General features: G+C 36.7%; 3 protein-coding genes across 7 annotated transcripts; 2 read left to right on the plus strand and 1 right to left on the minus strand.

Moving 5' to 3' along the window:
• The first annotated feature begins 13 nt into the window (after window positions 1-13).
• On the plus strand, window positions 14-6,052 carry LOC129427564 (Fc receptor-like protein 5). Of its 3 annotated transcripts, none has more exons than XM_055184124.2 (10): window positions 14-196; window positions 298-324; window positions 2,024-2,278; window positions 2,868-3,161; window positions 3,367-3,636; window positions 4,780-5,082; window positions 5,335-5,463; window positions 5,549-5,573; window positions 5,661-5,747; window positions 5,839-6,052. In XM_055184124.2, the coding sequence occupies exons 1-10, from the start codon at window positions 157-159 to the stop codon at window positions 5,852-5,854; spliced, it is 1,446 nt and encodes a 481-aa protein (XP_055040099.2). In that variant the 5' UTR covers window positions 14-156; the 3' UTR covers window positions 5,855-6,052. The 3 variants fall into 3 exon arrangements, with proteins under 3 accessions (XP_055040099.2, XP_055040098.2, XP_073732497.1); XM_055184123.2 differs by having other exon boundaries at window positions 5,661-5,739; XM_073876396.1 differs by having other exon boundaries at window positions 2,024-2,274; window positions 2,879-3,161.
• A 427-nt stretch (window positions 6,053-6,479) lies between these two features.
• Window positions 6,480-19,399, plus strand: syngr2b (synaptogyrin 2b). 3 transcript variants are annotated; one of them, XM_055184117.2, is made up of 12 exons: window positions 6,480-7,209; window positions 7,283-7,309; window positions 8,231-8,542; window positions 8,669-8,938; window positions 9,015-9,284; window positions 10,355-10,645; window positions 11,971-12,072; window positions 12,205-12,229; window positions 12,312-12,405; window positions 12,608-12,664; window positions 12,800-14,081; window positions 16,983-17,197. In XM_055184117.2, exons 1-11 carry the CDS (start codon window positions 7,182-7,184, stop codon window positions 12,869-12,871), a joined length of 1,548 nt encoding a protein of 515 aa, XP_055040092.2. In that variant the 5' UTR covers window positions 6,480-7,181; the 3' UTR covers window positions 12,872-14,081; window positions 16,983-17,197. The 3 variants fall into 3 exon arrangements, with proteins under 3 accessions (XP_055040092.2, XP_055040091.2, XP_073732499.1); XM_055184116.2 differs by having other exon boundaries at window positions 6,482-7,209; window positions 7,280-7,309; XM_073876398.1 differs by lacking the exons at window positions 6,480-7,209; window positions 7,283-7,309; window positions 8,231-8,542; ... (5 more) ...; window positions 12,312-12,405; window positions 12,608-12,664 and adding exons at window positions 18,534-18,669; window positions 18,750-19,399 and having other exon boundaries at window positions 13,893-14,081; window positions 16,983-17,220.
• Window positions 19,400-20,939: 1,540 nt separating this feature from the next.
• tk1 (thymidine kinase 1, soluble) lies at window positions 20,940-24,958 on the minus strand. Its single transcript, XM_055184132.2, has 7 exons — window positions 24,806-24,958; window positions 24,545-24,576; window positions 23,850-23,963; window positions 23,670-23,763; window positions 22,630-22,719; window positions 21,699-21,818; window positions 20,940-21,545 (listed from the first exon to the last, which is right to left on the minus strand). The coding sequence occupies exons 1-7, from the start codon at window positions 24,869-24,871 to the stop codon at window positions 21,369-21,371; spliced, it is 693 nt and encodes a 230-aa protein (XP_055040107.1). The 5' UTR covers window positions 24,872-24,958; the 3' UTR covers window positions 20,940-21,368.
• Window positions 24,959-25,177: the final 219 nt, after the last annotated feature.

Raw genomic sequence — 25,177 nt, forward strand, 5'->3', positions numbered from 1 at the left:
CATGACTGCAGCTTTAACTTGAAGCGTGTTTATCTATGATGGACACACACGCCGACACAGAGCTGTAACTCTCTGATACACACACACACACACACACATATGTTTATGTCTTAATATACAACAGTGTAGAGTCATGTTGTAGATGTGTGAAGAGCTATGGGAGGAAGCGTTTATTTCCTCTTCGTGTTATACTTGGGTGAGTTATTCATATTTTTACAACGGTAACCTTTCGATGATAAACTTTATTCTATATCTTCCACCTCCTGTATTTTACTGCGTGTCTCTTATGTGTTTCAGTTTTGGTTGGACTTGTGACAGAAATTGGTATGTCAATATATTCTTCTTTCAATTGATTATTTTAAATTCTGATTGGATGAGCCGTGTTTCACTCTGTTTAAAATAAAATAAAGTCACACCTATTACTGTGAACTCTATATTACTGCGCCAAGTTGCTTGGCATCTATTTTCTGGGTTCATTTAACCAAAGGTACACACTAGGCGGCCATGTTTGCAACGTCATCTACTTGAATGGGGAAAGACAGATATCTCTGAAATTGTGTGTTAGAATCATAATTAAACAACATATTTCTGACCAACAATTAAACCTGAGGTCAGCTGTACCGTAACTTTAGTTTATTAAGCTGAAATTGCACCAAAATCACTTTTTCCGCAGTGGTTTCAGCTACTGCGCATGCGCACAGATTAGGTGCAGTGTTAGGGGTAACGCATTACAAGTAACCCGCATTACGTAATAATATTACTTTTCTGAAGTAACAAGTAAAGTAACACATTACTTTTAAAGTTTACACATTAATAAGTTACTTTTTTAAAAAGTAATGCAAGTTACTTTTTTTAGTTTAATTAATTAGGTTAAAAAAATATGTATTGAATTAAACTAAATGTAGTCACATTATGCACTTTATGCCTGTGTGGGAACAGTTTGAGAAACTGGGATGGCAGGCCAGAGCTCGACATTTTTGTGATGAAATATGCAATTTCTGAATGCAGAACTTTTTAGTCATAGAAAACATAAGCAAAGCCTGAAAGAGATCAAGCCTCTGACAAAAAATACACAAAAGTAACTAAAAAGTAACGTAAGCATTACTTTCCATGAAAAGTAACTAAGTAAAGCAATTAGTTATTTTTTAAAAGTAACTTAATATTGTAATGCATTACTTTTAAAAGTAACTTTCCCCAACACAGATTAGGTGTGTTCGACTTCATGTGACGATCGATGGCTGACTTGAAGCAGTGCATGCCGGTCAGAAAGTTTTTCCGACTTGAGCTGGCACTGAAAGTATTTGACAATGTTTGGGCATACGGTATAATCAGCAACTAAAACATTCAATATAAAGCATTTATGGTTGTAAATTTTTATTAAAATGTTTGTTTATTTGATTCACTTTATTTGCGATTTTTTTGCGAACAGCAAACCTCGCCGATCGGTCTGCACAGCGCCGCATAAACTCAAACGCACCAATTGTCAAGCGCCTCATGTGACTGTACAGAGCTCCGCCCCCAGAGAATCATCAGTCTTGATTTATTGACGATTGGTTATTTTACCAGGAAGGCGGGACTTCCATCACCAGAGCGGCCATATTAAGCGTTAGATCGTCCCCTATGCATAGTAATAGCTGTGCTCAATCTTGTTATATCCAATATCTGTGATTTAACCCAATATTGTTTCTTTTTTACTCAACGCTGGGTTGAAACTAAACCCAGACAATTTGTCTGCCAACATTGAACATTTAAACTGAAGTTTGTTTGTGGATGTGGTGTTGCCAAAAGATTTGTGCTCCGTGGATAAATGCACTACATATAAACAACAGGGTTGGGACAAAAATGGACCAGCAATTGGATTAAATGAATCCAGAAAATGCTAATTTTGGGGTTTAAACAAGCCAGCATAGGTTAAATCACAATCGAGCAGGTTGGGTACGTTTGTCCCTTTTTGACACAACGCTGGCTTGAAAATAACCCAGCACTTTTTAGAGCCCAAGTTTATTTCAGTCTCTGTGTGCAGGTGGATCTGACTTTCAACCGGTTCTGTCTGGGCCTAACAGGGCCTATCTGAAATCTCGAGTCCAGTTTGAATGTCAGGTTTCAGGTTTATCTTCACCTCCGACTTATGAACTCAGAAAGGATGATGGACGTCTGATCACCACAGACGTCAACACCGTGCTCAAATTTACGGTCACAGAGGAATCAGAGGGCAAATATTACTGCAGACTAAACCCAGGAGGACAAACCAGCAACACTTTACAGTTACAAGTAGTGAGTAAGTGAAAAGAGATATTATACTGAAATCAATAACTGTTACTAACTCATCTCCAGGGTGTGATTTTTTGGGGGAGATTTTTTTGCTTGTTTTATGCACAAAATCACTTAAGTGTGATATTTTTGGTGTAAAAACTAGACTTATTATCTTAAGTCATTTTGCTCATCAAGAAAAAACATCTTGATTTAAGAATTTTTTATATTTTTGCTGAAAACAAGACAAAAATACTAAGAATTTTTTTCTGGAAAATCATTTTTTGAAGTGTATATCCCTATAAAATGTATTATTTTGTCCCATGTTTTATTTCAACATTTATACAAGAAATAGTGAAATACCCATAATTTATTTTCATAAATAAAAATATTTGAAAAACCCCCCTCCGTTTTTTCACAAATCGCACGCTGTTAATCTCTCACAAAATCTTAAAGAGCAAAGAAAGTGTCAAAGATGTTAAACTGCTTTTGACTTTTTTGATAATAATGTTTCATAATGGTAGTCGAAACTCTATTATAAAATGTAGTTTTTACTTGGAGGAGATTTATTGAACAATAATAAATACAGTAAATCAATGCTGTTTTATCAATGTTAGTCCCTGTTCAGGGTGTAAGCTTGAGCTCGGAGCCGGATCCGGCCGTCATCTATGAGGGAGGAAGCCTCGTCCTGCGCTGTCTCGTCAAAAAAGGATCATATCTGTCCTTCCGGTGGTACCATAACAAACAGGAAGTGACCTCACAATCGAAACTCTACCAGCTGTCAGAAAACACACTAACAGTGGAGAGGGCAGGTGAACAGCATGCTGGGATATATTCATGCATGGCCAGTAACCAAATAGATGATTCTCCAAGATTCTCCAGCAGTCAAAATCTCAATGTCTATGTGGAACGTAAGAATTGATCAGATACTGCCATTTTAAATCGACACCGCAACATCACAATAAAGATGTCTTTACTGAGATATATTTTATTAAAACTTTTAATAGTTACATTTGTTAAATTCTTGATAGATGTCCTGCATTTTCAACATCAGTTTAAATATGTCACTTTACACATATAAGTAGGATGATAATAATTGGGTTTTTTGATTTCCAGAATACATCTCAGCACCCAGACTGACGTTCACAGTCTTTTCTAATGGCTCTGATTTGATTGCAAATATAAGCTGTCGTCTGGACCGTGGAAGTCCTCCGGTGATATTTCACATGTTATTGAATGGTGTAGAGATGTTTGAGAAGCAGGTTTCTTCACTGGAGACCTGGTTTCTTCTGCCCGTCTCTGTGGGTCTGAAAATGGGAGCTGCTCAATGCAAAGCCAAGAAAGAAATCCAGCAGCTCATCTCTGATCCGGTCAATCTGGAAGTGGGTGAGTGACAGCAATGGATTTTATACTCTGTCTTTGCTGTAAATGTGACAAAGTGAAAAGGTCCATTTCCATGTACATCCAGTGAAGATCATTTATTAGTTTCAGTAATGAATATCTAACTTATGTCTCAAACAAAACTGTAAATATATGAAAAACCTGGAAATTACGTTTTAAATATATGCAACATATTTTGTAAAAAGTAAAGCTTAATTAAATATATATTTTTATTTTTATTTTAAAATACATTTATTTTTAATCTTTATATATGTAATCCTGAGACTGCTCTCAGTCATCGAAGCCCTAAGGCAGGCAAGAGCAGCCTCCAAATCTTCTGTGTTGATCTTATTGGATCTATCTGCCGCTTTTGACATAGTCAATCACCATGTCCTACTGTCGACCCTCATGGCTATGGGTGTCTCTGACAAAGCGCTTCTATGGTTCAAGTCGTATCTCTCAAGTAGTTCATTTCAGGGGTCCAGGAGAGGTGACGTCTCCGAACCCCAATGTTTCAATACCGGGGTGCCTCAAGGATCTGTGCTTGGACCGCTGCTCTTTTCGCTATACATGACATCCCTGGGTGGCTTTTCCTACCACTGCTATGCGGACGACACTCAACTCCACTTATCTTCCACCCTGATGATGATCCAACAGTTTCTGCCCGCATCTCAGCATGCCTGAGGAACATCTCACTCTGGATGAAGGACCACCATCTCCAGCTTAACCTTGCGAAGACAGAACTGCGTGTCATATCATCTGAACCAAAGACTCAGCACAACTTTTCCATTCAGCTAGGTTCCTTGACCATCACGCCTTCATCTATGATTTGAATCTACTTGTTATTTATTTAGCTTGTTATCAAAAATAAACTCTAAAAGGACTGTGTTGTTACTGATTCACAGTTTACCGGAAGTTATGTTTGTTCCACAGAAATCGTTTGTTTATGTTGTTGCGCTGAAACGTCTATATACACCATATCCTTCTTTTTCATATCTTCATATTTTCATATCATATCTTTCAAAAGCATCGGTTTACTGCAACTTGCATTCTAAATGTGGTGAACTCCATGATGATTGTAGTTTGGAGCTGGTGTTTTTAAAAGTTCTTGTCAAACAAACTAACCTACATGTATTGTCTTTGTATTAGTTCCAGTAGGTGGCACTGTGCAGGTTGTGGTCACTTACCTCCATGATGTTACGGCAGTAGTGACAGCCGCCCGTCTGAAATGTGTCCCGAGCAGAGGAACGTTTCCATCATTCTCCTGGACTTTAAACCACACGTCCCTCCCATCAGTAGGTGAATTTCATGGTCTCGGTCAACACGGTCAGATCCTGGTCATCACAGACATCACTGCGGCGAGCTCTGGGTATTACAGATGTGCGGTGAAGGACAGTTTTGACAACAACTCAACTTGGGTGGAAAGTTCAGGAATTCTAATACAGAACACAGGTGAGGTGAATCGTTTGAAGTTATAATAAAATAACAAAATTATTTGTTCAACTTTTGATCACAGTGATGCTTGGTCAACCATTTTATTTTCCATATAGAAATCAATTGAAAGCATTGAACTCTAATGTAAATGTGACACTTACACATTTAATGGAAAAGTACACAGCTAGGACAACACAAAATAAGCATGTACTGTCTTATAGAAATGCTCTTCCACAGTAATCTCATGATGGTTTGATATATTTTTAACAGATTTGGTGGTGATGCCCATGGAAGTCATGGCGTTTGTTTTTTGTGGGTTCTTGTTGATGGTGATAATTGGGGGAACGTTTTGTGTCCTGTGGAACATCAACCGTAGAATCGAGAAATCCCACAATAACCGTGAGTTCTCTCTGTAGATGTTATTGTGTTTTTATAAGTGTCTCATGTCGTTTTCATCACATTCTGTTCTTTCTTCTTATGTCAGAAGTCAATCAATCTGGGACAATAATGTAAGTAACATAACATCTTTAGTCAAATTTAAATGTATTTCATGTCCTGCTCTCCTGTAAATAATGTTCCTCAATGTCTCCTCACAGAGATCCAGGAGTTACAGGAGCTGTTGATTCCCATGAAACTCAAAGTATAGAAATGAAAACAGTCGTCATGGAGTTTGAGGTCTGGAGGTCTTCTTGAATGTGTTGATTTATTCATAGTCATTGAAAATGAAATGAACTCAGTATCTCAGTATGAAAACATGTGGCTCTTCTCCTCCAGAGTGATTCCTGACTGAGGTGAACAGATCCTGGTGCTGAAGATCACAGCTGGACCAGACCAGATCAGACCAGACCTCTTCACAATAATCACTACTCTGCTGTGGTGTTTTATTCAGCAGCATGATTTAAAATCCTCAGATTCACTCTGTTAAAGGGAGTTGTGTTATTGTTATTTTGTGGCTTTTGTATAGCAATAAATATACTTCTAACAAATGTTTCTGACAAAATAATTGTTTTCATTCAGAGCAAAAACCAAAAATACAGATTTGTGTTGTAATGGGTTTTTACTGAGGACCTAATGAAGGTCATAATATGAGATTTTCGTCATTAGATTCTTAAAATGATATTTCAACCAGCAGTGTGGCAGTATCCCAAAAATACACCGGTAACTTGGGATCTTGAGGTTTCATCTGGTTTCTGGGGGTCTCATCAGGTCTCTGGAGGTCTCATGAGTGTCTGGTGGACTCATCAGGTCTGAGGGTCTCATCAGTTCTGGGGGTCTCATCATGTCTCTGGGAGTCTCATTTAGTCTGGAGGTCTCATCAGGTCTCTTGAGGTCTCATCAGTGTCTGGTGGACTCATCAGGTCTGAGGGTCTCATCAGTTCTGAGGGTTCTCATCAGGTCTCTGAGAGTCTTATTCAGTCCGGGGGTCTCATCAGGTCTCTTGAGGTCTCATCAGTGTCTGGTGGACTCATCAGGTCTGAGGGTCTCATCAGTTCTCTGGGTCTCATCGGGTCTCTGGGAGTCGTATTCAGTCTGAGGGACTCATCAGGTTGCTGGGGCTCTCATTGGGTCTCTGGGATCTCATTTAGTCTGAGGGTCTCTGAGGGATTTATGGGGTCTCTGTGGGTTTTGGGGGGTTTCATCAAGTTGGGGTCTCATTGGTCTCTGTGAATCTCATTTTTGCTTTGGAGGTCTCTGAGGGTTTCATCAGGTTTCTAAACTGCAAGCCAAAAGAACACAACCTGTTTTTCCTCAAAGAGCAGAACATACTGAAGTTATAATACACATCAATGACATGTACTGCAGGTGCCACAACATGAACACAATATATAAACTTATAATTTGATACATACTCCAGTACTTCTGGAGTTGTGTTGTTGGCATTGTTGTCAATGAATTTGCCTTATCTGTCTTTAACATATTGATTTTTAGGAGTCTGTTTAGGGTGGGGCCTATCAGCTGTGTTTAGAGAAAGAAGTTTGTTTCTGAAGGTCACAGAAACATTCGTTCTTGAATTGCATTATATCTGTTTTCAATCTTTGTGTTATTATTTCACTCCACTCTTCAGTTTTTTGCACACTGGATGTCCTGATCAAACCCTGTGGAGATCTTCAGTCAGGATGGAAGTGATGCATTTATTTCTCATTGGTAAAAAGAAGTCTACTGCATAACTGGTGGATATTTGTGAACGCTTTAAATGATGTATATCTTTTCCCAGCAGGTATTTCTGTCTGGTCTACACTGGCAGGTAACTTTCTATTGTTTACCGTCATCTTGGACTGCATAAAAAACTACAATTACAATAATATAATACAATAAATACTGCGATATATTCAAGTGTATTTACAAAATATGTATGAGACCAAAAATACTTCAAACATAAAATGTATTTAAATGTCACTGCATTAGATAACAATATGTGTGTAGATAAATGTGAATATAGCTTTTCTAACAACTAACTCAACTGTTGCCATAATGATTTTTAATGTGTGTAGATCATCACATTATTAAATCTAGACAATATTTGACCACCATAAAGTTCATAAATACTTTTTGTAAATACACTGTATTGTATTTTCTTATCATTTCAACTAACAAACTTATTTTTGTAAAATGTTTTGCTGTAAAAGTGAGCTTGTGTGACGTCTACTTTAATTTTCTGTCATATAATGCAAAGACATTTTGACATCTGACTAGGCTGCATCCAAAATAACCTACTTCCATACTATAAAGTAGACAAAAAGCAGTATGTCTGGATTCATAGTATAACAAAAACAGTAGGCGAAAAGTACCCGGAAGACTTAATACATCCGGCAAGATCCTGAAGTGTTAATTTGATGGACCCTTTACTATAGAGGAGTTATCCAATAAAGAAGAAGAAAAAGAGATGTTGTTTAATTCAAAATTGTTCAAAAGCAGTAACACTGCTCTATTCCAATGCAAATACATCAATTAAACAGCTGTCCTTTGTGGTTGAATTGCACTGGTTTAATGTCATACCGGTTAACAACTAACTTGTTGTTATGATGACATATGTCATGTGATGTATTAATATTCATATACATTCATACTATCCACATTCATACTGTAGCTACTGTTTTAACATTCAATGAATAGATACTTCTTCTCTGTGCTACCTTGATGTTGATTGTGGATTTTTCTCCCACAGGTGCTTTTGATATCAACACACTTGAGAAACCTCAACTTTCTGGTCCTTCCCGCGCATTGAATGGTTCAGTTGTGGACTATGTCTGTGAAATGCTCTGGATACCCCCAGATGTGTCCGTCCTCCTCACACTTTATTTGGAGAGAAACATGAATAAGGCCATCGGTGAGCACACTGTGAATTTTGGAGAAAATGCCACATTTCCTCAGGTTATTTCGATGGCCCATGATGGTCACCTCATCTGTGAAGCCAGCGGAAACAACAACACACTGATAGGAAAAACATTCAGTAACAGCCTGGAACTCAAAGTCATTTGTGAGTAATGTGACACAAGCATAAAACATTTATATTATCTGAGCCAGATGAGTTTTTAAAACATAAATACATAACAATAATGAATGAGATTTTTCCTCTTGGAAATGTATATGTTGTGTCCTTCAGCTCCAGTGGATGGAGCATCAATCACGTTTCATCCGTCCACTGATGATCTGTGGGAAGGACAGAGTTTGACCCTTTATTGTAACATCACAAAAGGGACACACGTCTCTTATGATTGGCTGGTAAATGGAAAATCAGTTCACACAGGATCCAGTCTGACCATTCAGTCTCTCTCTGTCCAACACACGGGCAATTATCAGTGTGTCGCATCAAACCAAGTGAATGACAAAATGGTCTTTAACTCCAGCAGTGATGTCTATGTGCAGGTCAAAGGTCAGAGTACTTGTTTATTAAAATCAAATCTGTTACTAATCACATGACATTTAATCATTTTGTTGGTTCTTTCTAGAATACATCTCAAAGCCTGAAATCTCAATGGATGTGATGAAGATTGGGGTCGGCATCTTCATCATCGTCAAATGTCGGTCTGATAAAGGAACTCAACCCAAAACATTCAGTCTGTTTAATGACACAAAAGTTATCAACACAAAAACCACAGAAGGACTTCAGGTTGATTTTAATGTGTCCATTGAGCTGAATCGAGACATGGGCTGGGTGCGATGTAACGCCAGTAACGACGGCAACTGGATGCTGAGTGAACCAATCAGTCTGACTGTAGGTAAGTACTGTATGTAGTTAAATTTAAATTCCCCTTCTAGTCAATAATTGTATTCCTTAAAACTTATCTTTGAGCATAAGTAAAGTTTTTCCTGTGACATGGCCTAAAAAAGATTGAATTTAACTCTACACCCTTGCCTCATTAAGTATACGCAGTTCTATGAATATGCAAATTAGTCCCCGCCTCTACTCAATCACACCAGCATAGATTTATAAGTACATAGATGCCGCATTCGGCAGTTCAATACACGTATAAAGTGTAGATGTGTTACGGCGGAGTCTCTAACGTCATCACCTGGCGGCCATCTTACCACAGGCGGCTCGCTCACTCGTAGCATTGTGTTTTGGTGATGCATGTACTTTTAAATGACTATAACTTGCTTAATTTTCTACCAATTGTCAAAGGGTTTGGTTTCTTACAAACGTTATTAACGTGGCTATAATTCTGGATGCTTTAGCATGTTTCATGAAAAAAAAAATTATTATAAGTATGCAGTGTCATAGGTACATCTTTGACGTTTATAACAAACCAAACCTTTTTGAAAATTGTGGCATTTAAAAGTACATGTAGCATTAAGGCTTAATGCTACTAGTAAGCGAGCTGCCGCCAAATGTGTAAGATGGCCTCCAAATGCGGACGTTCCACTCAATTGGCGAGCAGGGCAGGCGAGACATCTAGACTTTATACATATCTATGGTTCAATACACATAGCTGATGGTTTCACAATGCATACGTGAGTTGTGCGTTTGCAGCACACATTTTTTTCTACACTGTTCAACTGTGTTGATGTGATGCGTGTTTGTGACATAGAAAGCTTTAAAGTTTTATGGAGAAAATACTCAGTAATGGTGTTGAATGATTTACACATGTTTTGTTTTAAAGCATATTAAAAACACCACATAGACATATAAACAACAATAAAAACTTTTTCAACACTGACTTTAACAACATTCATAAGCCTCACCCACACAATATTGTGATCAATCAAACAATTCAGATGACAGTACAAATCATTTACTTGAAGAATTGGAAATCATGACACCAAGATAAAAGTGTTTGGTATGTTTTAGAATCTGTAGGGGGCGCTGTGATGGTGACGCCCTTCAAACACATAGGACGTGACTTTGAGGTGTTTGGTCTGGTGCTGCGCTGTAAGGTGGAGCGAGGAACATTTCCACATTACGATTGGTATCTGAATAACAGCAGACTGATGGACAAAGGACGTTTTTATGCTGTCGTTCGGGGTGATCTCGTTCTGAACGTGGGAGCAGAAACTTCTGGTATCTATCACTGTGAAGCTTCAGACAGATTTGACAACAGCACCAGAGTCAGCAGTCCAAAGATGCTGATCAGTAAAGAGGGTAATCTCGATCTGAATCCTGCATTTACAGTCAACATGAAATGGTGCTGGCAACCCATTTTACTTCCTAATTTGTTTTAATAATAGGACTTGATTGGATATTTGAACTGAATTCTGACAAAAAATATATCTCATGTTTAATGTACCCTCAAGCCATTCTATGTGTATATGGTTTCTTCTTTCAGCCAAACACAGTTGGTGTTATGTTAAGTATATTCTGGCTCTTTTCAGACTTATAATGGCATCCAAAAAAAGCTCCAAAAACTGCATCCATCCTTAAAAAACTTACCCATAAAGTTATTAACTGACTTCTGATGGGTTTTGGTACCGTTGCATCAGACTCTCATGAAAACAAAACAACCATAGTTTCGAAAGTTTGAAATAGGCTATAAATGTTTCCTTATGAAAACCTATCGCTTTCCATTTAATGGGGACATTTTCACTTTTTAAGATGTCAAATAAATATTTGGTGTCCCCAGAGTACGTATGTGAAGTTTTAGCTCATAATACCATATAGATAGTTAATTATAGCCGGTTAAAATTACCACTTTGTAGATATGAGCAAAATTGTGCCGTTTTGTGGGTGTGTCCTTTAAAATGCAAATGAGCTGCTGAAATGCAAACACTGATCACCATAATGGTGTAATTGAAACTTAGTTGTGCTCTCTCTCTGCACTAAATGGCAGTGCTGTGGTTTGATATTATTGTAACAAGATCCCCTACTGACATCACAAGGGGAGCCAAATTTCAGTGACCAATTTTTTCACATGCTTGCAGAAAATGGTTTACCAAAATTGATCTTTATTACTTTATCTAGGTTGAAAGAAGCACTGAGGACCCAATTATAGCACTTAAACATGGAAAAAGTCAGATTTTCATAATATGTTCTTTTTAAAAGAAATTTTATATCTGCATAGATTTGTTTATGATGGATGGATGTTTTTTAAAGATCACTAAATCCAATATAAAGTTGAAAGGGCTCTTAAAAGTGTGCTGCCTGTGACATCATAGCTTAGCTGTTATTAGGATTATGGGGAAAGCTAACAGATAATAAATGAGTAAATGAATTATGTGTCAGAAGATAAGATAAATTGTTTTAGAGGCCTGCAAGTACATTTTGATAAAAGATAAGAAAGTCAAACCGTTTTGTGCACACACCATTAATGTGTATTTAGATAAATGTTAAATGGGTCCATTTCCATCTCACGTTGACTTCAAAAGCATTCGTTTGTATGTTTATGAATGAATGAATGAATGAGTCAGAAGACAACGGTTCTGTTTTATTTCTGTTTCATAACATGAATTTGTCCTCATCTTCTTTTGCAGTGTTAAACCGAGTCTCTACTTCAGTGGTGGTGGTGGTTTTCAGCAGTTTCATCCTAATTATTATTGCAGTAACTGCATGCTGTATTTATGGAGTAGTCTTGCGTGAGTTTATCATTGACATTAAGCATTAGTATTAAAATGCAAATAGTCTTTGTTTGTTATGTGTTATGAATTCATCACTTTATGGCAGCAGATGACCTGTGTCATTCAAATGTGTCAAATTTATCTCCTCAGGGAGAAGATATCCAATAACATATCAGTGAGTTGTTTTTGTTGTATAAATTCATGAGCATGAATGTAACACAAGATGTAGGATCATACTGAACTCTCTGTTTTTGAAGGCTGCATAAACGATATGGAGAAACAAAAGTCACATCTAAACAGAAAGATGAAGATGAGGAGGATAATGATGAAGATGAGGAAGATGATTATCTAGTAAGGATGATTGTAAATAAACCTCATGTGCTGCCTAGGTGTCTAAGTTTAAAAGCAGCTTAACATTCATTTCTCATTGGCTAATAATGTTTTAATAGTTTTTGAGGATGCACCTATGACATCTAATAATGTTGTCTAGTTAAGCATTATAGGTTTTGGAAAAATAGTTGTTTTTTGTAATTTGTTCTGTTCTTGTGTTTAGATGATGATGGATTATGAAGAAGATCTCATTCACACTGACAGATTGTATGACTCTGAGGTACTCTAACTTTCATTTCTACAGAAATTAATACAAAAATTCTAATCCATCATTAATACAGAATGACCAAACATATTGAATTAACTTCACAATGGATTAATATTAAGTTTTAAAACATTTTGTTTTGTTTGACAGGAGGACGAGCAGTCTATAGATGAATCCGTTCTGTATGAAGAAGCTGTTTCAAAATCATTCAGATCAATTTAAATTGAATTTTTTTATCACTTTTCACAATGTTGCATTAATGCAAAGCTGCTTTAGATGAGCAAAGAAAACACAGAAAACAAATTATGAGCTACAAAATACACACAGAATAGAAGACAAATACGAATATTGTAAGCTATGATTGATTGTAATCTACTAAAGTCATTTAGTCAATTAATATGATAGATGACATGTATTATATTAAACCAGACATGACTTTTATCTTGCATGGAAATTGTCTGAGCTAACAGCCATCAGTAATTTTCATTAATATGAAGTCTTTAAGTTTTTTCATTCAGTATTCATGTCATGCTCAAACAAAGATTTGATTCAAACTGAGACAATAGACAAACACTCTGTGACCGGTCAACAACGAGTCTACTGTCAGATTCAAATCAATGAGCCAGATTCAAATTTAGCATGGGTGTGTGTTTGTCTCTTGTGTTTGCTTGTGTGTAGATATTCATGTGGTTTTAGGAAGGAAAAATTATAAACAAACAACGTTTTAACAACTTTAATTTTAATTCTTAAATAAATGAACAAATATATCAATTCTGTGAATTTGTTTGAGTAGAATCATTTTGAGTGTATTTGATAATCTGTTTAAATTATTTCTGTATATTTATTCATTTGTGTATATTTAATCTTCATCACTTCGCATTACAAATCTGCAATTTTCAATATTTGTAGTGGATTTTAATTTGTCAGCGTAGGGATGTCCGATTCATTTAGGGAGTGGTTTTGGACGGTTCATTCAAATGAACCAATTCAAATTCATCGCTTGATTTCAAACTACAACCTGCACGCCTACGTTTTATTATTTTTGTAAATTAATATTTTAGTTACCTTTACAGTGCACTACTTATTAAATGACTTATGTTTTGGATTAAGTTACACAGATTTTCACCTAAAATTTAGACTCAATCGAAATACAAATCGGTTTAACCGAACAAATATAAGGAATCGGTTCAAATGAATCATTATTCAGGGAATCGGACATCGCTCCCCCCTCTCTCGGTAAACAGTCTCAGTGTTGTGTGTGGGTGTCGTGTCGTGTTTTCAGCTGTCGTGCGTTTGTGTGTTTTTGTGTAACAAGCACATGCACACACAGATGGAGTCGAACACTGTTTACGGAGCTTCTCTGGCCGGATCGGGATTTGATCTCGTTAAATTCATCAAACAACCTCAAACTATCACGCGATTCTTCAGCTGGGTAAGTGACATGTGTCAATCAACCGATCAAATATTCGCTTTTAAAACTCGCTGCGGCTATAATGCTGTTTTTAAACGTCTTGCTTGTTAAACCGGTTACCTTTAAATAACTTAATGTGGTTTTCCACACCTGTTTATACAGAGTTTTCTCTTGGTTTTATTATAGTAAAGTTAACGTCGTTACTGTTCAAGTGTAGAAGCGAATATCTGGTAATAAAGTTCAGTGTCACTTCCAGGACAGAAGTCAAAGCTGTCTGCCTGTCTGTCTGTCGTCTATGTAAATTAATGAAACTGAACCAGTTAGTCTTATATTATAAAACATATTCACTCATCTCTATATTATAACAGTTACTGTAAGGAGTAATTGACGACGGGCCATTGCATTATTTGAAAATAATGCACACCCACGACGAGTAACCACCTTGGGTGTGCATTATTTTCAAATAATGCAATGGCCCGTCGTCAATTACTCCTTACAGTAACTGTTATAGAGATGAGTGAATATGTTTTATAATATAATTCAAATGACTGAAGTCAATTATTCCTATTATACCACACTTACCACAGACATTGTGCTCTGGTGATTATTTTAAGACATTTGACAGGTCAGGTGTGAGGTTATGGAAAATAATCAACACCTGTGGAACTCAACCAATCAGAATAAAGCATTCAACAATATAATGTGATATAAAACATTGTTAATCTCATGCGGTTTCAATACAAATTTTAAAGTTGCACAAGCTGAATATGAATGGAAAGTTAAAAAATATTATTCATTCTTGAAGGGACTTTCCACAAACAGTGAAATGAAAGCATAAATACTGACACTTATGATTCATGTCTTGTTGATCTTGATGTGCTGTGTTTATATGAAACCTCTGCTGTTAAATCTACATGATAAAGTTGTTTGTGTCAGTGTTGTGCAAGTGTTATTGATGTATAAATCAGTAGTGTGTGTTTGTATTCACATGAGGACAAAATGTCTTCACCCTTCAGTTACAGTGTTGACATGTAAAGCCGACAGATGGCTGCTGGTAACACGAGAGGCCTGCGACCCCCGGCACACATTTACTGTCGTATCAGTTTATTTGACGTTGATTTTAACGTTGGATTTGTCTGTTAGTTTCAGGTGCATGATCTCCTGTAGGACACATTTGCATGAAACACGTCAGCAGAAAGTTGTGGTTGTCACCTCTTCCTCTTGTGTTCTTTTAATGTTTCCATCTTCGTCTCTTAAGCCTTCGCATGCTTGCACTTGATTTAATCTCAACTATTTATACTTTGTTCATGATTAAGTGTGATTTTATATACGGATATCAGTTAAATCTAGACTCATTTGTCACATTAACAACATGAAACTCAAATGGATTCATGTATGCTGTTAATGGTATATTAAGTGGGCTTGTTTCTTAACTATTAGTGGCGAACAGCAATTTTACTGTTGGTTATAGTTAAAGGAATAATTCACCCCAAAATTAAAATTAGCCCATATTTTACTCAGGATTAGCCTTGGATGGTGCCCAATTTTGAAGGCTTTATAAAGCCCATCCATCCATACGATTATTAAGTGTCTTTTGAGGTTAAGTGATGGGTTTGAAATATAAATACTTCCTTAAAAACCCACATCGCTTCACCTCAGAAACATTTAACCCTGGAGAACCCAAGAAGATTTTGGGTAGCAGCAATTAACCAAATTTGACCCCATGGGTTCTCCAAGGTTAATAATTGTATGGATAGATGGATACGGTTTTTGGACTTTTCAAAATTGGAAATGATCCAATCCCATTATAAAGCTGAAATGATTTAATATAACTGCAAATGTGTTTGCTGAAAGAAGTCATATCCACCTTATTTATGACATAAATGTGGGTGCCGCCATCTTTGAGCTCCTTTGTGTTAGACTCCTGTGAGCCACTGAAGCTAATGGTAGTCGAGTCTGAAAACAATCGCATTAAATTTCTACAAAACATTTGTTTTAACCATAATACACGCACAAGAGCCAAATGTGTATGTGGCGCACGTGAACCCATGATCTTTATCCACACATCCATCCAGAAAAACCTTTCATATAAACTGACAGTGAACAATAAATACAATTATTGTTTAAAAACAACTAATATTATGCTGATAAAAATATGCTGATTTAGCTGGTTTATTTATTCTGCTACTATATATTATTAGAAAAATGAGTTTACAGTACAGATTATATACACAACATAAACCTTACTGTTATTAGTTAATGTTTATAATAGTAAACACAAATGTGTTTGCACGTACTTTTGATATGTTTTAAATGAAAAAGCAAATAATTTTAAAACAAGCAAGCAAATCATTTCATAAGCTCATGTCTCCATCTATTGAGTAAGAAGCGATGTAATAATATATAAAATGAAAACAATACTGAATAAATGTAATAGTTTAATATGTTTATTATGGTTTGTTCAAATAACTTGCAATGTGTTAAATGAGAAAGATGCTGCTCACTGTCGGATGGCGTGAAGCTTGATGTGTCGCCATAAAAACTCAAACAATTAAAATTGCAGTTTAAAAAATATCACACCAGAGGGACAGTTTCATTTCATCTTCCCACTGGTTTATTCATTGCAGGTGTAGTAAATATTTACCAAAATTGTTTTTAATCATGTTTTATGCGTTCTTCCACAACACTGTTTTCTACCGGCCGGCTATTGAAATGCAAAAAAGTGAAATACGTCACATAACTTACTTCTGCGTTCGAAAATAAGGGGGTTGACCTAAGGATGGGTAAAGTATCGACACAATTCTTTTAAAATTAGTTGGTTAGTAAACTACATACTAAATTCAGTAGTATTTAAACTTTGTAGACTTTAGTAAAGTTATTTATTCACTGTGTTTGATGGATGTTTCTCTTCTCTGTGTACAGGTGTTCGCCATCGTGGTATTTGCCTCAATAACAGCTGAAGGTTACGTGAACTCCGCCACTGAGCAGATCGCAAAGTGTGTCTTCAACAAGAGCGATGGTGTCTGTCATTACGGAGTGGGCATCGGGGTCATCGCCTTCATGGCGAGTGCAGCTTTCTTATTGGCCGACGCTGCACTGCCTATGATGAGCAACGCCCAGGAGAGAAAATACGTTGTGATGGCTGATCTGGGATTTTCAGGTTGGACTGTTTTCTGTGTGTCAAAACTTTTTTTGGATCTTATGTTATCCTGTTGTGATCTATTCAGACATAGACAGAAGTCCCTTTGGGAAGTTGCACCACTAGGCGGCCATGTTTGCAGTGCTCTCGGGGAGTTATTTCAGTCATGAAAAACTCAAATCTGTAGTACTTAAATAGGGAAAGACAAATCACAATTAAAATATTTCTGACCAACAATAACATCAACTGTACTAAAAGTTGAAAAGGTGAAATTGAGCTAAAATACCTTTATTCAAAGTCGATTCAGTTGCTGCACATGCGCACAGGTCAACAAGCGTCTCGCCCACGCTGCTGGCTAATTGAGTGAAACGTCCGCATTTGGCGGCCATCTTACCACAGGCAGCTCGCTCACTCATAGGATTGAGTTTTAATGGTGCATGTACTTTTAAATGACCGTAACTTGCTTAATTTTCTACCGATTTTCAAACGGTAGCGATATAGCTATATATAGCAGAAAGCGATATACTTCCTGACTCCTGCATCACCCTGTTTTTGTCGTTAAGCCTCACCATTGGTTGAATTTGATATACACATTAAGACGCACTTACCACTGGAGGCGTCCCCAAAGTGTCACCGCAGTGACGCAGCACGAGTTCCCTCAAAAGGGAACTGTAACAATGTATCTTTAAAGGTAACACGATGTAACCTTGCTCTCACTTGAAATGTATCCCCACATTTAGTCCTTGAATTTGAGGGTATTGGACCTGAAAGTTCTTGAAAGGTCCTTGAATTTGAAGTTAACTAAAGTATGGGAACCATGCACATAGAAAAAGGTACAGTTTTGAAAATACCTGTTTGTGTGTGGACAAGGTCTTTATCGATTGATGATTGGTTGTTTTAACTAGAAGGCGAGATTTTCATCACCAGAGTGGCCATATTGAGCATTGCATTGTCCTCTATTCATAGTAGTAGCAGACAGTGCACAATTTTGTTATATCTAATATCTTTGTTTTTTTTAATCAAAAAGTCTCTTTTGCCGTTAGGAATTCCCCAAATCTCAGGTCGAAACATCTCCAAAACTTTCCCAGGGGTTGTTTAGTTTTATTTTGGTATTTTCAAAATACACAAATAAGAGGAAGTGGAACAGAAGCACACAAAGTCATGACGTGACCCGTGTTTGTTTGTACAGTATTCATGTGCTTTAGGAGGTCAGAAGATCAGACGCTGTAAAACTCAACATTTATTTAATACATGAAGTTTAATGAGCGTATGTGAATTGAGAGATTGAGTTGTTTAGCTGATCAATGGCATCACTGTGACTGTGTATTTTTCAGGTTCCTGGACGTTTCTGTGGTTCGTATGTTTCTGTCTGACTGCAGATCAGTGGTCAAAGACCGTCGATACACAGGGCATCCCGACGGACGCGGTTCACGCCGTCATCGCCTTCTCATTCTTCTCCATCGGCTCATGGGGTGTGTGAGATCTTAGACACAAAATAATTTTTTTCTTCCAAGTCTAAGCTTGTTGAATCACCCCTTGTCTGTTTTTTAGGGTGCATTGACTTATTTCGCTCTGGCGAGATATCGTCAGGGTGTCAGTGACGTGACCCAGAACTATCCCGAGCCGTCCCCCGATCAATCCACGCCCTACCCGACCACATACGCTCCCTCCACGTATCCATCCTTCCAAAACAGCAGTCAAGACGTCTTCCAGCAACCGCCTTTCGTACCAAACAACGAACCAGACGGCCAGAGCAACTATCAACCACCCACCTACTGACAGGAAATGGAAAACAGGAAATCCATGTCACGTAACACATGATGTAGGCGGAGCCTCAACAGACAGCCAATAGTAGTGTTTACTGCTAAAGATACTTGTACAGTTTTGCTAAATGTGAAATCAGATTTGCACTTAAGAGATTGAAAATGAAGAATTCAGTGCCTAACTACTGACGGGTCTACGGATCAGACGGTGCAATGTTTGTGTTTCCTGGCTGAAATGACAGCGATGTTTTGTGTTTTCAGTAGGAATGTGGTGTGTTGGACAGAAACAGACGAACACTTTGTGTTCATGACAATGACCCAGTTAATGAACGACCACAGAAGAACACTGTATGAGATTCACAAATGTGCTACAGCTATCAGATTTGGCTTATCAGCTTCTGAAAATGGAGAGAAATAAAAGCAGTTTTGGTTGTGAATGAGGTCGGTGTGTTTATGTGAAATTACCAGAGCAACTTTCATATCCGTTTCAGTCGTATTTTACAGAAGGTTTCGTTTGTCTGGAAAACATTTGTGATAGTAACACGGATGAGTTACAGTGGAAATACTGAGCCACATCAAGTTATCTGTGGGACGGCTTTCTAAAAATTCATGACTCTGTTTCTGCACAACTCTCATTTAACATTGCATTGAAAAACTTGCAGCACTTAAAGGTCCAGTGTGTAAATTTAAGGAGGATCTATTGAGAGAAATGCAATATAATATATTTTTTAGTTATGTAAAGATCTTACACAATAAACCTTATGTTTTTATTGCCTTAAAATGAGCCGTTTCGATCTACATACACCTTGGGTCCCCTCACATGGAAGTCGCCATTTTGGCACCGTCATGTTTCTACGGTAGCCCTAAGTGGACAAACTGCTCTACAGAACGTTTTATTGGTGTCTCGGACGATGACATGTTTGTCCTATAGTTTTGTCCATATATTTGTCCGGTAGCTTACAATAGAGTGAGTTTTTAAAGGAAGGGGTGAGCTGTGGACTGAGCTGTTAGTTTGCCATTCTCAATTTCACCATTAGATCCCGCTAAAATCTACATACTGCACCTTTAACAAACAAAATATTTACATCTAGAGATGCACTGATATGAAACATTTCCACCAATACCGATAGCCAATGCCTAAAAATTTTATTTTCTGACTGTTATTCATTCATATAATGACCATTAATATTGAACATTAAACTACTGATGCTTCTTTACATTTTCTATACACAGAGATCAAATTCATTGCATTTTCCTATTGTGTTTTGATTGACAGGATATATCGGTCATGACTATCGGCTGTTTTTAACTATAAGACCGATACCAATTTTTGGCTAATAAAACGGTGCATTTCTATTTACATTGTTTCATTCAAATGTGACATTGTCTGTGAAATTTAATTATATTGAGATTTTGAGCATTCAAGTTTGATTTTAACTATTTATTTCAATATGATTTTAAGCTTTTGACACGATCTTACTCAGTCAATATAAAAGACATTAAGATTATACATTAGTCAACATTTGAAGTGGATCAAAACCTTTCCTAAAAGTGGTCTATGATGAACGTTTTTGAGTCACTTTAAATGTTGACAAGTATATTTTCACAAAATGTTAATTTTTTTATGTAACTTAGGACTATTTGATGTAGAAAATAGCTGTGCTTTTACAGGCAGGGTCACACATCTGTTTATTCTGGGTCATTTTTTACTTTAATGAACTCTTTAGCTGATCAGATATTTATCATTTGGCTTATTGTTTACAGTGGCATAATTTATGAATGTTTAAATATTAATAATTTTTTAGATTTTACACATTTGTTCTTTTTAGGTTATGGTTTTTATGTTTGTTTAAACTGATTGAGATGATGTCTGCTGGCTAATAAAAGTGAAAAATCATTCAATTCTGACTAAATACCAGATGGAGAAATGTTATTTTACAGCTAATATGAGTGGATATAAAGGATAAGACTGGTCAGTAATGTTAGGTTATAATTTACTAAATCTGTTTTTGTATCCTATGTTAATCCACATGTCACCTTTCTGAAGAAATGTTTTTCCATTGTACATACGCACATGCTGGATTTGTCATAACAAACAAAAACTTTACAAGTTTATTGAAAAGTACATTGATCCTAACACATCAAATGTGTTCCTTGGCAGTGTTTTACAACATCAGCTGGTTGTTTTGTCAGACTAATATAAATAGTTTAAAATCATTTAAAATGAACACAGAAATAAAACAAACCTATTTCAATCACCATTCGAAATAAAAAAACATGCAGACATAATGCTGGACCCATTAAAAACTAAGATGTTATTATATACAACCAGGTGCACCATAATGATTTCCATCTATACGGCTCACAGTAACATTAATATTTTTACTACAGTATCCATGAGTATTTTCATAGATGAAGTGAGGTAAAGAGTTTGCGTGGAGCGCTTCGGTCCAGCTGTTTTTGTGTCAGGTGTGGTGGCGTCTCTTCTCTCTGAGGATCACAGTTCTCCTTATTGACCACGAGACCGCCGTAACACTGCCGACACACGGCATGATACTTATCAGCGCCGCCGATCACCTCCACCTGAGGAAGTGAAAGAAACATGCCACCAAAAACAACAGATGTCACGAGGGGGGAATTTCACTTCTTTATACAGAAACAAACTTTTTTGGCTCCGTGTATATTGTCAACAAGGTCCATGTATATCATTTATCTCGAAGATTTTTCTTCTCGTACCTCTTTCTCTGCTCCAAGTCTCTTGGTATACGCAGCTTCTTTATAGCACTCCATGCAGACGGCGTTTAATTTGACAACACTCTCAGCCAATGGAACCAGATTCAGAATGTTTCCAAATGGCTGTAGAAAGACAGGAGGTCAAAGGTCATCAATAATCTCAGTGGAAAGAGTCACAAACACATCTTGCAAATGTTCTGTGATCACTCTCACGCTGTAAAAAAATTTGCTGTAATTATGCAGCTGGTTGCCAGTAACTTACTGTAAAGATAAAGACTGAAAATATTTTATGTTAATTTAACTTTTAACAAACTGTTGCCAGTAAATAACATAAATGTAAAATCTACAGTAAGTTACTGGCAGCTAGTCGCCAGTAATACTGTAATTTCTACAGATTTTTTTACAGTACATAAAGAGGACCTAGTAACATTGCCATAACATTTACGGAAAGCGTTGTGTATAAACAGAGACAGAAACAATGCTGTGAGGGGTGTGCTTTTAAAATTAGGGTTTCACACACTTCTTTATAATGTTATCATAAACATAAATGCACATGCATGGTTTCTCAAGAGAGAAATCATAAAAAAGCGAACTTCAGATGCTGCAGAGAAAAAAAACCTACCAACCACAGGACTTTGAACACGTCATGTCTGTGTGTGAATGCACGCACAGATTCCAGAAAATCATTGACAAATCCCAGACGCATTTTCTGTAATGTCTGTGTGAAAAGGGCTCCTGATGCTTACCAAGTTATCTTGCTATTGTTAGCCACACTTCAATAATATGTACCCTAACATTAATGTGGCCTAGGTTTACTTTAAACAAGAATAAATATTTGACGTGTTGTGTGAACTATGCATTACTGCAATTCAAGAGACAGTTTTAAAACACAATGTTGAGAAGTTCATGGTGATAAACTCAGTAATGTTGGTACCTTTCTCTGGAAAGTTCCATCCAGAGCCGCTACGATGATGGTTTTGCCCATGTTGGCCATCTCTTCACAGAACTCAACTGTGTCTGAAAACTGAAACAACAGCAGCGGAGTTATTAAACCATTAAAACTAAACATGAAATATAATGCTTGAACACAAAACATCATGACTGAAACTAAAACCAGATAATGTAAAGCCACTTTTTATTTATTAGGTGAATATTGCTATTGTATATACAGAACATTTATGGATGCAATTTCCACCACAGGGGAAAAAATCATGCTCTGGTAAATCATAATTATGAGATAAAAGTTCGAAATTATTAGATAAAAGTCACAAAACTCAAAATTATGACTTTAAAGGGGACATTTCACAAGGCTTTAAGATGTCAAATAAATCTGTGCTGTCCCCAGAGTACGTATGTGAAGTTCTAGGTCAAAATACCATAAAGATAATTTATTATAATGTGTTAAAATTGAATGTCCTGGTTTTGCGTGTCCTTTTAAATGCAAATGAGTTGATCTCGGCACTAAATGGCAGTGCTGTGGTTGGATACTGCAGATTAAGTGGAGGTATTATCTCCTTTTGACATCACAAGGGGAGCCAAATTTCAATGAGCTATTTTCACATGCTTGCAAAGCATGGTTTACCAAAACTAAGTTACTGGGGTTGTTAGTTTTCACATTTTCTAGGTAGATAGAAGCACTGGGGACCCAATTATAGCACTTAAAGATGGAAAAAGTCAGATTTTCATGATGTGTTCTTTAAAAAAAAGAAATCACAATTATGAAATAAAAGTTGAAATTATGACTTTTATTATGATTTACCAGAGCATGATTTTTTAATTCATAATTAAAAGATAAATCGAAATGATGAGATAAAAGGTTGAAATTAGTCATAATGACTTAATTATCTAATAATGATGACTCGACTTACCATTTACCAGAGCATTTTTTTTCCATGTAGTGGAAATGGGCTTCCACTGAACATATAAGATAAAGATATATTATAAAATATCTTTAATAAAAAATGATAAACATACAAACTGGCCCTCATCGATGCCGATGACGCAGGCCTGCATTGCCAGCGTCCTGACGTCACTCAGGCGGTTCGCTGGCACCGCCTCCATCATGCTCCTACAACAGATGCCACACAACCATCAGACAATAACACTTTTTTAAAACATGATTTAATGGTAAAGTGGGGTTAAGTGTAGTCTTACAGGTCGTGTGTGGCCATCCCCGAATCTGAGTATCTCGTGTCTTTTGCGTATTTAATGAGCAAACAGGAATATTGCGCGACCTGGAAGCGTCTGACGCGACGCATCAGTTCAGTGCTGCAAACACACAGAAACACAATTCAGCTCACAGTTTGATATCATACAGTAAATGTCTTGCATGAGGATGTTTATATTACTGTGTTTCTTAACAATGTGTTCAAACGGACCGTCAAACTAAAACAATGTGACTATTGTTAACTTAGATCACCCAGACACTACCCTGCACAACAATAACATTTATATTTATGCGTCTTATTTGTTATTTAACTGAGCAGAACTAACATTAGTTGACATTACTTGGAACAGGATAGAAAAACATTAAAGTAATTGAGCGGAAACGGTTGCTAAATAAAGAGAATTAACATTTACACACGAAGCATTTTATTCTCCAAGACACTAACGTAATTCGTTTTTAGCAGATTAGGAGGGTTAAATTACCAGATCTGTTCTTACATTATTTACTATTATAGAAAGTTACATATTTTATGTTGTAACGTTATTTGTCTGCATTGTAATTGAGACTTTTGCGCGCAAACTGCATTTGGCGCCATCAGCTGAACCAAACAGGGATTTGACAACTTCAGATTTAACTTTTCTATCATAACATATGATCTATCAGATGATTTATTTATCCTCACCTTTTTCCTGAAAACATCGGTCCAAAAATAACCTGAGAACAAAGAGAGGACAAAGATTTAACTTTACAGCAATCCTGATTGCATCACAAATACTTTAACGTTACATGAAACTTTACAAACTTTACAAGAGAAAAAGTAAAAACTGCATTTTTGCTTTTATAACATTTTAAGTTAAACAAATCTGAACATCATAAATGTACTGAACAATAGCTAGTTGAATCGTGCCACATTAAATTGTTATAAAACTATTTATTTACTCACCTGTATTTGTCCCCTCACCCTTCGTGGTGAATTTGGCAAAATCCGAGCCACATCTAAACAATCCATATCTTTTATTAATAATATTACTGTTTAAAACACAGCTCTGTCTCACAATGACACTTGAATGTCCCGCCACAGCCGGTTTGTCCATTTATTTGACCTGCTTCATGACGTCACTCAAAGGACCAATGAGAAAGCCGAATCTGGGCAGCCCTGTTTGCGCACTGATCTACAAATGGTGTCGGCCATCATTATCCAGTGATTTGATCGGGCTTCGTAAATCCAGTGTGTTTGTAAATCATCCCTGACGTCACACAATGAACATGCGTAATGTAGTGCCGGGCGGGAATGTAAGAGAGATTAATAGATTTA

The sequence above is a fragment of the Misgurnus anguillicaudatus genome, chromosome 14, assembly GCF_027580225.2.
Source record: "Misgurnus anguillicaudatus chromosome 14, ASM2758022v2, whole genome shotgun sequence".
Classification (NCBI taxonomy): Eukaryota; Metazoa; Chordata; class Actinopteri; order Cypriniformes; family Cobitidae; genus Misgurnus; species Misgurnus anguillicaudatus.